The sequence below is a fragment of the Nycticebus coucang genome, chromosome 3, assembly GCF_027406575.1.
Source record: "Nycticebus coucang isolate mNycCou1 chromosome 3, mNycCou1.pri, whole genome shotgun sequence".
Lineage (NCBI taxonomy): Eukaryota > Metazoa > Chordata > Mammalia > Primates > Lorisidae > Nycticebus > Nycticebus coucang.
Window position 1 is genome coordinate 150,330,938 of NC_069782.1, and position 17,157 is coordinate 150,348,094.

Sequence of the window (17,157 nt, forward strand, 5' to 3'; positions counted from 1 at the left end):
TCTTCTGCAGGTTGCCAGCCAGTTCACCCAGCACCATTTGTTAAATAGGGAATCTTTTCCCCACTGAATGTTTTTAATTGGCTTGTCAAAAATCAAATAGCGGTAAGTAGCTGGATTCATCTCTTGGTTCTCTATTCTATTCCAGATATCTACTTCTCTGTTTTTGTGCCAATACCATGCTGTTTTGATCACTATCGATTTGTAGTAAAGTCTGAGGTCTGGTAGTGTGATTCCTCCTGTTTTGTTTTTATTTCTGAGTAATGTCTTGGCTATTCGAGGTTTTTTCTGATTCCATATAAAACGAAGTAAAGTTTTTTCAAGATCTTTAAAATATGACAGTGGAGCTTTAATAGGGAGTGCGTTGAAATTATATATTGCTTTGGGTAGTATGGACATTTTGATAATGTTGATTCTTCCCAGCCATGAGCATGGTATGTTTTTCCATTTGTTAACATTTTCAGCTATTTCTTTTCTTAGAGTTTCATAGTTCTCTTTATAGAGATCTTTCACGTCTTTTGTAAGGTAAATTCCCAAATATTTCATCTTCTTTGGTACTACTGTGAATGGGATAGAGTCCTTAACTGCTTTTGCAATTTGACTGTTGTTGGTGTATATAAAGGCTACCGATTTATGAATGTTGATTTTGTAACCTGAGACGCTGCTGTATTCCTTGATCACTTCTAGGAGTTTTGTAGTAGAGTCCCTAGTGTTTTCCAGATACACAATCATATCATCTGCGAAGAGCGAGAGTTTGATCTCTTCTGACCCTATATGGATACCCTTGATCGCCTTTTCTTCCCTAATTGCGGTGGTTAAAACTTCCATTACAATGTTGAAAAGCAATGGAGACAATGGGCAGCCTTGTCTGGTTCCTGATCTGAGTGGAAATGATTCCAATTTAACTCCATTCAATATGATATTGGCTGTGGGTTTGCTGTAGATAGCCTCTATCAGTTTAAGAAAAGTCCCTTCTAGACCAATTTTCTTGAGTGTTCTGATCATGAAGGGATGCTGGATATTATCAAAAGCTTTTTCTGCATCAATCGAGAGAATCATATGGTCTTTGTTTTTTAATTTGTTTATGTGCTGAATTACATTTATAGATTTACGTATATTGAACCAGCCTTGAGACCCTGGGATAAAACCAACTTGGTCATGATGTATAATTTGTTTGATGTGTTGTTGGATTCTGTTTGTTAGGATCTTGTTGAATATTTTTGCATCAATATTCATTAGTGATATTGGTCTATAATTTTCTTTTCTTGTTGGGTCTTTTCCTGGTTTGGGGATCAGGGTGATATTTGCTTCATAGAACGTGTTGGGTAGTCTTCCTTCTTTTTCTACATTTTGGAACAGGTTGAGTAATATAGGTACTAATTCCTCTTTAAAGGTTTGGTAGAATTCTGACGTGAAACCATCTGGTCCCGGGCTTTTCTTTTTAGGGAGGTTTTGTATAGTTGATGCTATTTCTGAACTTGATATGGGTCTGTTCAACATTTCCACTTGATTCTGGTTAAGTCTTGGAAGGTGGCGTGCTTCCAAGTATCGGTCTATTTCCTTCAGATTTTCATATTTCTGAGAATAAAGTTTCTTGTAATATTCATTAAGGATTTTTTTGATTTCTGATGAGTCTGTGGTTATTTCGTCTTTGTTGTTTCTAATTGATGATATTAGAGATTTTACTCTTTTTTTCCTAATTAGGTTGGCCAGAGGTTTATCTATTTTTAAACATAATTTTGAAGACGCTTAGATATTTAAAAATGTAAATTAAGGTAAATCAACACATTCAATCAATAATCTTTGGATACCCTGGAGAGCTTCTAGGAATGAGCACACAAACAATGAGCATAATCTAAAGTTTATGTGCTTTTCCTTATTTCTATAACTTGGGGTAAGTCAATGAACACATTCATCTTCATTCTCCTTTTACTCTAAATGTGAGAAAAATTAGAGTCGGTGTGATTAAGAGACTTGCCCAAAGGTCACAAATATAATTTGGGGGAATGCTAGAAAGGAAGGACCAAAACTTCAAATTCAGTTTTTTTCTCACTGGACACCATTTCTGTGTTACACCACGCTTAAATACAATCACAATGAATTAACATACATTCTACTCAATATAATGAGTTAAGAGATTTCGCAATTTATTAAACCAAAGGACAAACAAATATATATTTCTCAATGACATACTTCTTAGGAACTTCAATGCTTCAAAAAAAGCAAAAAGGTTCACTGCAATAGTTACAACTTCAAATTTGAAACACCGTAATGACAAAAATTCTGTCTCTGGTCAGCCATTTCGTCCCTCACCCAGTGATGGCAAAAATTTGAGGAAGGATTTACAGTAAATGTTTTTAGTAAGTGTGACAGGAATAAGAAAAAAAAATTATGTCTGTGTTTTTACTATAGAACAAATAGATACAAATCAAAATAGTAATCTTTAATTTAAATGATTTCTTTGGCATTTCCTTTTTTTTTTTTAAATCCTAATTCCCCAAGGAAAAGACTTTTAGTGAGGCGCTATTAAAACTGCTTACAAGGAAAAGTTACAGAATCCCATACTTCTTAGCTCTACAGATTAGTCAATATTTATTAAATATCGTAACAAACACCTTAGAATGCAGAGTACTATCTTTATGTGAGCCCTTATATAACGTCAGTTCAACTTGAGACTCTGCCTTTTGCAATGTTTCTTATGGAGGCAAACACATTCCACAGTGAAAACACAGACTGAGAACTCAGTGACTGCCAACATCAAACAAGATCGACGTCCCCATGGAAACTAATCCACCCCAGGATTTACTATTCAAGCATTTTCTGAAGCATTCATGCACATTTAATGAGCAACGAAAATAGCCAAGGCAGATGACCCTAATTTCAAACACAGTTGAAAGGTCCTTAGAGTAATGATGAATACCACTACTCGCTAAAAGAAGACTAACCTGGCAAAAAGATTCTTCAATGGACTTGGATTTTAAGATGCCTATACCAATCCAAGACCCAATGAGAAAAATCTTCAAAAGGAAATTTATGGCATTTTCCTACTTAATGTTTGGCTTTCTATTCTCAATGTGCTTTCTTTTACTCTCAGGGTTAATTTGGGTCTATTTGTCATAGGGGATTGCTTTCCAGGAAAATATTTCTAATTAATATCATTTCCTATGAGATACATAGTTTCAATGAACACTGGCTCAACTACCAAATGATAGCCAAAATCTAACAGGAAGCATGGTAAGTTCATCCATTTACTTAACCAACATTATCGAATGCCTCTGCAAGCCTCTGGCTAGTGCCTAAGAAGATGCTCAAGGAACTTACTGAACGAACCTGCCAGCAAGGAACAGTCTTCAGTTTAACTGGTTTTTCTGCCATTCGCCTAGCCAGCAGCCCCACCCCAGTGAGACTGCCCAACAGCCCTCAGACTCAAGTGAGAAAAGATGTGCAATCAGGTGAAAGTCTCAGTGAATTGGCTCCAGAATTCTCTTTTTTTTTTTTTTTTTTTTGAGACAGAGCCTCAAGCTGTCACCCTGGATAGAGTGCCCTGGCATCACAGCTCACAGCTCACAGCTCACAGCTCACAGCTACCTCCAACTCCTGGGTTCGAGCAAGTCTTCTGCCTCCATCTCGCAAATAGCTGGGACTGCAGGCACCTGCCACAACGCCCGTCTATTTTCTGGTTACAGCCGTCATTCTTTGGCGGGCCCAGGCTGGATTCAAACCCGCCAGCTAAGGTGTATGAGGCTGGTGCCTTACCAGCTTGAGCCACAGGCACCAAGCCTGTCTCTAGAATTCTAACCAGCGCTTCAGACCAACAGCTAGCTACTTGCCTTCTGAATCTCAGATAGCAAGAGTATGGGACTCAGCCTGAAAACCAGATGACTGTTTCCCAGCCCACAAGACTAGAAAAACAGTAACTTACTTGTGTTTTCCACTTTTGTGCAATGGAGTAAGCCACAGGCTAGCTTTCTATAGGACTCAGTTTGGGGTAACAGTCATTCCTTCTTCCAAATTCAGGCCATTGGAAATACCATATCTGGAGCCATTCCAAGAGACAAAAGTTCAGATGCCAATAGACTCAAGAGATGGTTAAGTTCCTCTGGTGCATTCTTTTTTCCAAATAGCAATATTCCAAAACGAATACTATCACTGGCTATTTGCCAGCAACTACGATATCTTCACTCTTGCCACCTGCAGCTTAGGAATCGATGCAAATATACACATACAAATATATGAGTACATACACATTTTCTTCCAGTCATTCATAAGGCTTCAAGTGGAAAGCCAAGTAGTTCTCCACTCTAAAATAAGCTTGGAAAGATGGTGTATAACTTTTTTGATGTGTTGTTGGATTCTGTTTGTTAGGATCTTATTGAGAATTTTTGCATCAATATTCATTAGTGATATTGCTCTATAATTTTCTTTTCTTGTTGGGTCTTTCCCTGGTTTGGGGATCAAGGTGATGTTTGCTTTGTAGAACGTGTGGGGTAATATTCCTTCTTTTTCTATATTTTAGAAGAGGTTTAGTAATATGGGTAATAGTTCTTCTTTAAAGGTTTGGTAGAATTCTGACATAAACCCATCTGGTCTTGGGCTTTTCTTTTTAGGGAGATTTTGTACAGTTGATGCTATTTCAGAACTTGATACTGGCCCGTTCAACATTTCCACTTCATTCTGGCTAAGTCTTGGTAGGTAGCGTACTTCCAGGTATTGGTCGATTTCTTTCAGAGTTTCTTATTTCTGACAGTAGAGTTTCTTGTAGTATTTGTTAAGGATTTTTTGAATTTCTGAGGGGTCTGTTGTTATTTCATCATTACCATTTCTGATTGATGAAATTAGAGATTTTACTCTTTTTTTCCTGGTTAGGTTGGTCAAAGGTTTATCTATTTTATTGATCTTTTCAAAAAACCAACTTTTGGATTTATTGATCTGTTGTATAATTCTTTTGTTTTCAATTTCATTTAATTCTGCTCTGATTTGGGTTATTTCTTTTCTTCTGCTGCGTTCGGGGTTGGAGTGTTCTTCCTTCTCCAGTTGCTTGAGATGTCCCATTAAGTTATTAACTTCCTCTCTTTCCGATTTCTTGAGGTAGGAATGCAGTGCTATAAATTTCCCTCTTAGGACTGCCTTTGCAGTATCCCAGAGGTTCTGGTAATTTGTGTCTTGATTGTTGTTTTGTTCCAAAAATATGGTGATTTCCTTCTTAATCTAGTCTATAACCCATCTATCCTTCAGCATAAGGTTGTTTAGCTTCCATGTTTTTGTATGGGTATGCAGGTTCCTGTTGTTATTGAGTTCAACTTTTATTCCATGATGGTCTGAGAAGATGCAAGGGATTATTTCTATTTTTTTAAATTTGCTGAGGTTAGATTTGTGACCTAGGATGTGTTCGATTTTGGAGTATGTTCCGTGGGCTGATGAGAAGAATGTGTATTTAGTTTTGTTGGGCTGAAATGTTCTGTAGATGTCTGTTAAGTCCAGATGTTGAATGGTTAAGTTTAAATCTAAAATTTCTCTGCTTAGCTTCTTTATGGAGAATCTATCCAGCACTGCTAAAGGGGTGTTAAAATCTCCAACTACTATGGAACTGGAGGAAATCAAGTTGCTCATGTCTGTTAGAGTTTCTCTTATAAATTGAGGTGCGTTCTGGTTGGGTGCATAAATATTAATAATTGAAATCTCATCATATTGAGTATTACCTTTAACAAATATGAAGTGTCCATCCTTATCCTTCCTTATTTCAGTTGGCTTAAAGCCTATTGCATCTGTGAATAGGATTGCAAAGCCTGCTATTTTCTGCTTTGCATTTGCCTGGAATATAGATGACCATCCCTTCACCTTGAGTCTAAATTTGTCTTTTAATGTAAGATGCAATTCTTGTATGTGGCAGAAATCTGGCTTGAGTTTTTGTATCCAGTCAGCCAACCTGTGCCTCTTTAGAGGACAATTTAAACCATTCACATTAATTGAGAATATTGATAAGCCTTTCGAGAGTCAGGTGGACATTTTTAATCCATTTATGACTGTGGAAGTTGGAATTTGATCAAAATTTTCTGGGTGGGTTTACTTCTGTGGTGGAGGATTACACTGGTCTTTATGGAGGATAGGTCTGAGAATATCCTGGAGAGCTGGTTTAGTTATGGCAAATTTCTTCAACATGTGAATGTCATTGAAGTATTTAATTTCTCCGTCATAAATGAAGCTCAGTTTAGCTGGGTACAGGATCCTGGATTGAAAGTTATTTTGTTTTAGGAGATAAAAAGTCGATGACCTCTTCTAGCTTGAAAGGTTTCAACAGAGAGATCTGCAGTTATTCTAATATTCTTGCCCTTGTAGGTGATGGTTTTCTTTCGTCTGGCTGCTTTCAGAATTTTCTCCTTCATATTAACTTTAGTGAAATTGATTATGATGTGTCTGGGGGCTGTCTTATTTGGGTTGAGTCGTGCTGGAGTTCTGAAACCATCTGCTATCTGAATTTCAGAATCTCTTGGCATGTCTGGAAAGTTCTCCTTCATAATCTCATGAAGAAGAGCCTCTGTGCCTTGTGAAGCCACTTTGTTGCTTTCGGGGATCCCTATAAGACGAATATTGGTTTTCTTCGAATTACCCCAGAGTTCTCTGAGAGAGTGATCTGTTTTTGCCCTCCATTTCTCTTCCTCTTTGAGAGTTTGGGAGTGTTCGAAAGCTTTGTCTTCAATGTCAGAAATCCTTTCTTCTACTTGCTCCATTCTGTTACTGAGAGATTCTACTGTGTTTCTCAGATCTTGAGGGCTGCAACTTCTTGTCTCAATGTGTCAAAATCTTTGGTCATTTGGTCTTTGAATTCGTTGAATTCTTGAGATGTCTTTGGGTTACTGCTTGAAATTCTAATTCGATCTTATTTGCTATCCAGATTCTGAATTCGATTTCTGACATCTCAGCTATTTGTCTGTGCATGGGATCTTGTGCTGTGTCTGCCCCATTGATCCGTGGGGGAGTTGATCTACTCTGATTATTCATATTGCCAGAGTTTTTCTGTTGATTTTGCCTCATGATTGTTTTTCACTGTTGTCTCTGGCCGTCCTAGAGTTCGGGAGGTGTCTCTCCAATATTAGACCCCAGAGGGATCACTCTATTGTTGCTGGATCTTTGTAGGGAGTGACCCTGTGTAGTTCCTCTTGAGCTGCCCCAGCCAGGGAGTTCTGGTTGTGGAAGCAGCTCCGGAGTGTGACACACCCAGATCCAGCAACAAGGCGGGAGGTGGTGTGCACGGTTCTGGGAGTGCCTGGCGCCCAGTGACTTTGGCACAGAGAGCCCAAGGCTCCAGCAGTCTCTGGCCAGGAGAAGGGCTCTGCACAGAGGCAGGGAGGGCCCGGAGAGCATGCGGCTACCAGAGTCCCTGGCCAGACGAGTGGGCCAGTGTGGAGGCAGGGAGGGTACAGGAGGGAGGATGCAGGGTTGCGCAGCTCCCACAGTTCCTGGTCCGGGCATGTGGAGGCCCGGCAGGCACGGGTTGTGGGTCGGGGGTCGCAGCACAGCTCTTATGAAGGTCCAGGCAGCACCAAGCCCAGGAGTTTGAGGTTGCTATGAGCTGTGACGCCATGGCACTCTACCCAGGGCAACAGCCTGAGGCTCCAGTGTGCCAAAACCGGTCTCACTCTGCCCCTGAGGGTTAAGGCTGTAATGCAGCTCAGTCCCCGCTTTTAGGCTGCTCAGTCACTAGGATACCAGCTCCTGCCCGATCCTTTCTCTGCGACCCTGAGGGCAGAGCTTGCCGGGGCAGTTCTCTGACAATGGCTCCCTGCGGACCACAGCCGAACACTATTAGCTCCGTCTGGCTCAGCAGCTCAGTCTGGGGCCCTAGACAATGCCCAGAGTTCTCCGCACTCCTGCTCAAGCTCTCCCTAAGGCAGTTCAACTGAGTTTCAAGTCCAAAAACACCGAAACAGTTCTCAGGTAAGGCCTTTCCGGTTTGCAGTCTCACTGCTGCTTGTACTTAACGGCTGCCGGCGGGATTAGGTCGATCAAACACACACAACCACTTGCCAGTTTTCCACTGTTTTTGTCCTCCTCTTGGGGTCCAGAAGTCCTTTGCTCCAAAACTTTGTTAAGATATACTGTATATATCATAAAATTTACCCACTTACCAAACTTACAGAATTGTGAAACTATCGACACAATCATCCCCTCAAACTATCTCAAGTCCATCTGCATTTGGTCCTCTGTTCCTAACCTAAAGCCCAGGCAACTAATGATCTGTCTTCTGACTTTATACATTTCCCTTTTCTGAATAATTCACATATATGGAAACATATCATAAGCAGTTTCCTGTGCCTGCCCTAAGTCATCTACATGACATCATTAAGGCTGACCGCTTTGTAGCACGTGTTAGTAATAAGGTCATTCTTTTGCATTGCGGAATAGCACTCCTTTGTATGGATGTACCACATTTAGTTTATCACATTCACCAGCTTGGGAACATTTGAATTATTTCCAGCTTTTCGCTATTATGAATAATGTTGCTACAGTTTGAGCATCTCAAATTCAAAATTCCAAAATCCAAAAATCTCTGAAACGTTTTGAGTGTTGATATGACACTCATTGAGTGCTTCGATACTCATTGAAACATTTTAGATTTTCAGATTAGGGATGCTCAAACTGTCAGCATAATGCAAATATTCAAAAATCTAAAAAAATCCAAAATCCAAAACACTCCTAGTTCTCAGCATTTTAGATAAGGGATACTCTACTTTTATGACCATTCACATTCAAAATGTTGTGTCGATGTATATTTTCATTTTGCTTTGGTAAATTCATAGGACTAGAATTTCTGGCTCATATAACTTTATTGTTTTGAAGAATTGCCCATGTTAACTGCATAATTTTATATTCACTAATTGTAGGAGGGTTCCAATTTCTCCACATCTTGTCTTTCGATTATAGCCATGCTAGTAGGTTTAATGTGGTAACTCACTGTGGTTTTAATTTGCATTTCCATCATGAATAATGATACTGAGGACCTTCTCATGTACTTATTATCCATTTGTATGTCTTCTCTGAATGAATGTATAGTCAAGTGTTTTGCCCATTTTAAAACTAGGTTATCTTCTTTTTATTGAGCTATGAGTTCTTTTTGTTATTGATATTAATTTAATTCCACTTTTATCATAGATTAATCTTTTTCCATTTAATGCATTTTTATCATAGTCTAGCATATGATCTGTCTTGGAGAATGCTACTTGTGTACTTCAAAAAATATGCATTTGTTAGGTATAGTGTTTGCTAAACATCAATTAGGTAAAACCGTGTGGTAATACTGCTCAAGTCTTCTATGTTACTTCTAATTTTCTGTCTAAATATTCTATAAATTACTGTCAAAGTTATCCTAAAGTCTCCAAACATACGTGTGGATTTGACTAATTCTCCCTTTGGTTCTTAGTTTAAATAAAAACTAACATATTTTGAGGCTCTGTTATTAAGGGTATCACAATTTAAATTATTGGATTTTTATACCAAATCAATTGACCTTTTTATCATTATAAAAAGTCCTTTCTTCAATGTTTGTCCTGAAGTCTATTTTGTCTGATATGAAGTCACTCCAATTTTGTTATGATTAGTGTTTCCATGGTAATGTCTATATAAAGAGTATATATTATATTCTAGACTTTTACTTCTAACTAATCCACGTCTTCATATATAAAGTGGATACTGCTTTCTTTCATCTAGACTGATGAGCTCTAACTTGTAGTGTTCCGACTGCCCTGTACAACAGTAAAGCTACTAGCCATATGGGGCTACTTAAATTTAAATTAACTAACATTTAAAACATGTAAAATTCATTTCATAAAGAACTCAGTAGCCATGTATGACCACTGGCTACTGTATGGACAGACACAGAACATTAGGAAGCGGCAGAGTTCTCACTTAAACCAATTACATTTGATGTAATCATCAATATGAGTGAATTTAAGTGGACCACCTTGCTATCTATTGGTTTCTATTTGTTCCACTTGGTTTCTGTTCACTTTCCCTTCTTTTTCTTGTTTTTTGTTGGACGTGTTTTATCACTGCACTTTGTTTTTGTGATTGGCTTAATCATTACACCTCTGTACTTTTTTTTTAAGGTTATTCTAAGGCAAAGGTTTACAACAGGGAGCTATTTTGCCCCCTAGAGACATTTTACAAAGTTTGGAGACATTTTGTTCCAATTCAGTGAGCAGCGGTGGGGGAGGAGATCCTACTAGCACATAGGAGGCAGAGCTCAGATGCTGCTAAGCTTTCTTACAATGTACAAAACAGCTACACACACACACACACGTACACACAAAACTAGCCCAAGATGCAGATAGTGCCAAGGTTGAGAATCCTGCTCTGGGGTTTACTAAATGCCTCTCTAACTTATCCCTGTCTTCTTCAGGGACATATTATTTCATGTAATGTCAGACTCTTAATGTAATATCATTCCATTTCCTCCTTCCTATCTTGTGACTATTGTCACATAATAGTTGTGATACTAACACCTATACCTGTCTGGGTTCGACTTTCTTCACAAGAAAACTGAGACTATATACCTCATAGACATTCTGTAAGAACTAAAATGAGGAAATCGCTAAGCATAGTACCTCTACATTATCAGTGCTAACTTCTTGGTAAGTTATTATCATAACTATGAATACAAAAGACTTTAACTGATATGAAACGAAGCAACAGGTCATACCTAAAGAGAAACTTAAGTGGCCTGTATTAACACACGGTTTAATTTTTGTTATAAACTCCTGTCCTGTAGCTTTCTGACTCCAAAAATGATGATGAGACTGCACCCTACTGGACTGGCTGGCAGTTTGACTCAGAAGAGAATTTCAAGAATCTTTTGGCCTCTGATACATAATCCTTTTTATTTACCTACATTTAATTGAAGACATCTGTAAGTAGTGCCACACAAATGTAACTCAGACTTAGAAATGTCAATAAAAATGTCTGTAAGGCAGAGGTCCGATGTAAACCTGGCAGGGGAGTGCACATCAGCAGCTACAGAGCCACATGAAATTAGGAATATAATGGAAATATGTTGCCTGACTTGATGAGGTGATAAAAGCTCTTTTCCCATAAAGCTTAATGAGCTCTATTAGTCTTTAGCTTACAGGAATGTAAAAGGGTCAGCCCCACAGAGGGAAGTAACTGACTCTGCACACATGGTCCATTCAAATGACAACATATCAAATTACTGATGTAATTACTATAACCTGACAATTTCATTAGATTCATGTGGCAGTTAACTGTTTAGGACTTATAACAAAGGAACATGGTTCATTCATAGTAGTTTTGTGGAGAAACTGAAATTTAAAGCCTACTTAATTTTCAATTCCAAGTCTCATGTATTTTACTGTTTCTAACAGAATTAGTTTTCTTTTATTCACGATTTTTAAAGGTGCTGAGATTTACCATATTTGTAATTTTCCTTCTTCAGCTAATTTAGAAGCTTGGAAAAATCAAACATTTAGAGACTTCCAACATTCTCCCACCTTGGCTTTGCTTTGGCTCTCAGGTACTATGTGGTGGCAAAGGAAGCCCATGCTGAGCTCAGTACTGCTGGAGGGCTTTGGTCTGGGGGGTAGATGCCACTAAGTCATCAAGTAGCCTCTGTGGAATTTCCAACTAGAAAAATATCAACAGAAAGCCCTCAAAGTATTTCCCATCGAGAAAAGAGAAGCACACTCTTCATCTTTAATTTTTATTTCTCTTCCTCCCTCACGTCCATAAGCCCAGTAATAAAAACAATCAATTGAGCCAAGGTAAACTACAATTTCAGATCGTTAAGTAGAGAAAGCAGAAAAGGACAGAAACTATCACTAAACTTTAAACATGACACTTTGCCTCTACTGTTCACAAAGATTAAAGCTTCCACACACATATTTCTAATATTTAAACAAAGCAGTGAGACATATTTAAAAATATGTATTTGTTTGGTACACTCAGGTGTAGTCCTGTCTGTCACTGAGAGTAGCCAGAGATGAAAATGACGTAGCTCCCAATCTTAAGTAGCTGCAATCCAGCTGGGAAGACATTGTTAACCATATTAAAATGTAAATATTAGACTTTGTCTGGTTTTAGCAGAGTCTTGTCAAATTATGGATAAAATACTACTTCTTGCCTCACTCATTTGCTCATTCACTCATTGCACATATTTTTACTGAGTCAGTCCCTACGATGCACTGCTTATTGTATTAAGAATGGAAACACAAGGAGACAAAAACGGAGTCCTCCCTCACTCATTGAGCCTATGAGAGAAGTCTATTGATGAGGTCTATTTAGAAGCATCTTCAAACTGCTATTCCACCAGTGAAGGGGACACCCCAACCTCCTTATTCAGTCCCCTGCAAAGAAAGGCCCATCTGGCCTAATTGCCCTTTGCTAAAAACCCTTATTCCTGGTCACTTCTCTAAGCTCTTGCTAAATAATGTTAAACGTTATTAACATTATCTGTTCATCTAAGTTCCTGCCAGTTCCTTTTTTTCAAGGGTAAACCCTGTTTCTATATCAAAGCAAAGAGACTTTTTTGATGTCTGTCTGTCGAACACTGATTATAATAACCACTGCCAAAAAGTAACCAATTACCTCTATCCATTGTGGGCCCTTTATTTAACAACTTGTACTTGCTTTTAACAGTTTGTCCATCTCCTTCATAATTTCTGTGTGCTTAAATGGTTTTGGCTTTTATCCTTTGGGGTTTTTTTGAGATTAAGTCTTGCTCTATCACCTGGGTAGAATGCAGTGGTGACATGATAGCTCACTACAACCTCAAATTCCTGGGCTCAAGTGCTCCTCCTGCCTCAGGCTGGTGAGTAGCTGCATCTACAAGCATGTACCACCACCCACAGCTAATTTTTTCCTATTTTTGATAGACATGGTGTCTGACTCCTGCTCAGGCTGGTCTCCAACTCCTCAAGCAATCTTTCTGCCTTGCCTCCCAGAATGCTAGCATTATAGGCATGAGCCACCGTGCCTGGCCTAAAATGGTTTTTAAGTTGAGATCTGCATGCATAATTTTGTGCCCTACTTTTATCTCCTAATACGTCAAAGGCATTTTATACTTATTATTCATCAATATATAGCCATGAACCTATATTCATAATCTCCATTTTCATGGCTATAGGGGTTCTATCCTTTAACTGTATCATAATTTATTTGACCTTTACCTGCAATCTAAATGTTTATCATGTCACTATAAATAATGTTGTAATAAAAATTTTAATGCAAATTTTATCCTCATCTTGATTACCTCTCTGACAGTGATTCTGAGAACTGTAAGACCACAAGGTATGAAACTAAAACCTTTAACGTATATAACCAAACTGCTTTCTGTAAAGAATTAAGTTTATAAATATCGCATCTTATCACACCTTCTCAGGAATTCACTTTAAAAAAAAGAAACCTTGAAAGTTAAAAAAGTGTATGTTGTTTTAAACTGCATTTCTTTATTAATAGGGGCAAACATTAAAAACATATTAATATTTGTATTGCATCTCATCAAGTACCTGATAAAAAAGCAAGAAAAGTTCATGCAAAAGAAATTAGTTGTTTTTTAATTCTAAAAGATTATATTAAGTACAATCACCCTTTTATCACACTTTCCCCAATTGCCTTTAACTATATTTGTTTTCAGGTGCAAAAATATGGATCATCACATAATCAAGTTAAATTTTTCCATCTTTTCCCTTGTGATACTTCCCATTGCTTCTGGGCTAGAACATGCTTCCTCGACTAAAGGGCAGATTATAAAATTTATATAGTCCACAAGTTTACTATGGTTAAATTTTTACTTTACACTTACCTCTTATTTAAAATTCTATGTGGCTGGCATGGTGCTTAGTGTTTGCCACAAACCATCTCATTTAATCTTAATGACCAATAAATATCAGTATCTTCATTTTTTAGATTACAAAATGGCAGCTTAGAAGAATTAAATGACTTACCCATAGGTTACTCAAGTCCCTCTCACTTTAAAGCCCAGAATCTTTCCACTATGTCACTTTGCTTCCCCATTGATCCTGGTTATTTAGAAAATGTGACCAAACCTGGATATTTGGCCTCCTGGTCTAGCCCATTACTCCTGGTGATTGCTTAAACTGGCCACCATGTGCATCCAGTGTGCCAGGAAGAGCCACACCTCATCATCAACAATAGTTTCAATAATTGAATGAACATAATGTTACAAAGACAGAAAAGAAAATAACTGCCTCTACGCAGCAAGGTCAGAGATGGGTCTCTATGAGGACACAGTATCTACCCTGTACAAGAGTATGATTTGAACAAGCTGAAAATGGGGAAATGGTGCATAAAGTGAAATGAACAACAGGCACAAAGGAAAGGACAAGTGAAAGGCAAGGAGCAGAGTGGGGCTGAAGCACAGCCTGAGAGGAGAATATAAAATTTTACTGACTTGAATAGTACAGTTTATAACTGCTCCCATTTCCAACTGCCTCACTTGACAGGTAGAAACTATTATTTGTATTTAAAAGATAAGAGAAAACTGAGGCTCGAGAAAGTTGTGATTTGTCAGGGTCGTGTGTCTAGTAAGTGGACACACGCTCCTCGACCCAGTTTTGGTTCCAACTCCCATCACCTCGCCACACGTTCTGCTTCTTCCTCTTCTCTTTTTTCCAAGTCTTGCCAATCATCTTAAGTTTTTCTGCAACCATAGCTCACAATATGTGGTTCTCTAAACACCTAATAATTTTTCTTTATCTCATGATTTTAAAACTATATTCTCAGTTCTATTGAGAACCCATAGGAGGAGTAAATGAAAAAAGAAACCCAGAATAGTACCTGTGTTAAAACAGAAGCTCAATAAAATTAATTCTTTTTGCTCTTTTCTCATCAATTAGCAAATTTAAAAATGGTCTCCCAAACCAACAAAACTCCCTTAATGACAGCCTTTGCCTGTGATTTCTCCAGGTGTCTTTTAATGCCAGGGCAATTTATAGAGAACAAGGCTGATGGTAAACAACTATTACGGGAGTTATCAAGATACAAAGAGGCTCTTTAAAAAGAAAGACTGATTACTTTTTACATATTGGAAAAGAAAATGTACTTATAAAAAGAGGCAACAATCTGCTATGAAGGAGAATAGCTGTACATTTCAGGAACTTTTTTTTTTTTTTTAAAGGCTGTATTTACCCCATTACTGTTATTAAAGAATATATATTTCACACCAAAATGATCCATCCTAAATTATCAAATAAATGTATAATGTAAGATACCAATAGTGGTGTTCAATTAGCAGTGAGTAAATACTTACCTCCAAAGGTGAACTGCAAAGGAATCTTGTGAACTGCAGAATCAAATTCGAACATAATCAATTTCATCCAGTAAATGGACAGCAAAAAAGAACACAGAGAAAAAAGAAAAACCATTATACGATTTTCCAGTAAAAACATCTAAAGTAACCCCAAAGATCTATATTAAATCAGTAACTTAGTATGCTGTATAAATCATCCACAGAGTATAGAAAGGTTTGACCAAGCCCGAAGCAGGTATACAACTGTGTGAATAAGTTTAAATAAACATTCTTAAAAATCTGTATAAAAGCAAATAAAGCACAACAAATTAGTCCTAGAATATTTTAACTTTCATTTCAAAACCCCTACAGAATAAAAATACCCTTTAAGGGAGGAATCAACAATCTTCCTGACTCTAAATGCAACACATCAAGTTCAGCAAATGCCAAGAAAGGAAGAAGATATAAACCAAAAGGAGGGAGCAAGAAAAGGGGGAGCTAAAGACGTCAACATTAGTGGCCCATGCCTATAATCCCTGCATTTTGGGAGGCTGAGGCAGGAAGATCACTTAAGGCCAGGAGTTTGAGACCAGCCTCAGCAACATAGCAAGATCCCATCTCTACAAAAAAAATAGAAAACTCAGCAAAGTGTGGTGGCACACACCTGTAGTCCCAGCTATTTGGGAGGCTGAGGCAGGTGGATCTCTTGGTCCCAGGAGTTTGAGGCTACAGTAAGCTATATGATACCACTGCACTCTAGCCTGTGTGACAGAGCAAGACTATGTCACAAAGAGAAAGAAAAAAATAACTCAAGACCAAGAGAGGAGGTTGGGTTAGTGAGACAAAGGTAAAGTTTTATCTCTACAATTCGGCCTCTCGGCTATCCGTGTGCCCTGGACCTGTCCTTTCTCTTCTCTCAGTCCACATCATTCCTTCCTTCTTTCCCTCTCCTTCCCTCTCACCCTTATCCTTCCATCTTTCTCTTTTCATGATACACACAGAGACTTACAGAGTTTCACCTGAAACTAAGTATTAAATACCACCTGTTTCTTAGCATTTAAGTAAAAAGAAACTGGAGGGGGGCGTGAACAAAAGACCGAAGAAACTACAGATTAACTCTGCAGTGAGGACTGTCATATAACCACACACATTCTTGACAGTAATTCATAATGTTATCATGGATGTCACTGACAGAAGCAACATCTCAAATCCTTTGAGATTTACTGTAGTAATAAAATACCCAAGTAATACAAACAAACTCTTGATCTTCCTAACTACAATACAATGCAATTACAGACCAGCTTCCAAACTAAAACTTACAGGGAATACAAGTAACAGACATTCTCTTTAGAGTTACATATTAAAATATGTATCAATGAAATTATGTGACGTCTTAGATTTCCTTTACAATCACTAGGGAAGTGGAGAGAAAAGGAACAGGGGAGAAGTACATAGATAAAACAAAATTGGATGTGATACTAAACTAGTAACGATAGGAGATGAATATATAGGGATTCAGTCTTTCTCTACTTATAAATGTTTGATGTTTCCCACAATAAAGTTTAAAAAGTATGGGATAGACACCCCCCCAAAAAAAAAAACTAAATGAATGTATTTCTAAAATATCACTAATGCATGCCAAAGCCATGCAATTAATTATCATCATGTAGGCCTTAGAAAATAGTAAATATTATAATACAGAGACTGTAAGAACTTTTTCCGAATTTATACATCAACATGCAGTTCAATTATACTAGCTGTTAAGAGAACTTTCTGAAAGTGCAAGATATACCAAAATATTAAGTTTTCACAATGCCACTATAAAATAAATAATTTTACTGAAACTGAAAATGGACTTTATGGTGTTGCATTCTTTCAAAATAGCTCAAAATAAGATAATCCCT

At 37.8% G+C, this 17,157-nt stretch overlaps 1 protein-coding gene across 9 annotated transcripts in view; it reads right to left on the reverse strand.

Annotated features, from left to right (window-relative positions):
• Positions 1-17,157, reverse strand: part of ATE1 (arginyltransferase 1) — a 231,414-nt gene that overhangs the window by 148,037 nt on the left and 66,220 nt on the right. For 8 of the 9 annotated variants that reach the window (XM_053583993.1, XM_053583987.1, XM_053583992.1 and 5 more), the window contains one exon: positions 15,275-15,307. The exons of the other annotated variant lie outside the window; for it this stretch is intronic. In XM_053583993.1, the coding sequence (XP_053439968.1) occupies positions 15,275-15,307 (33 nt within the window). The remainder of the gene's footprint in view (positions 1-15,274; positions 15,308-17,157) is intronic. 9 annotated transcript variants of the gene reach the window in all.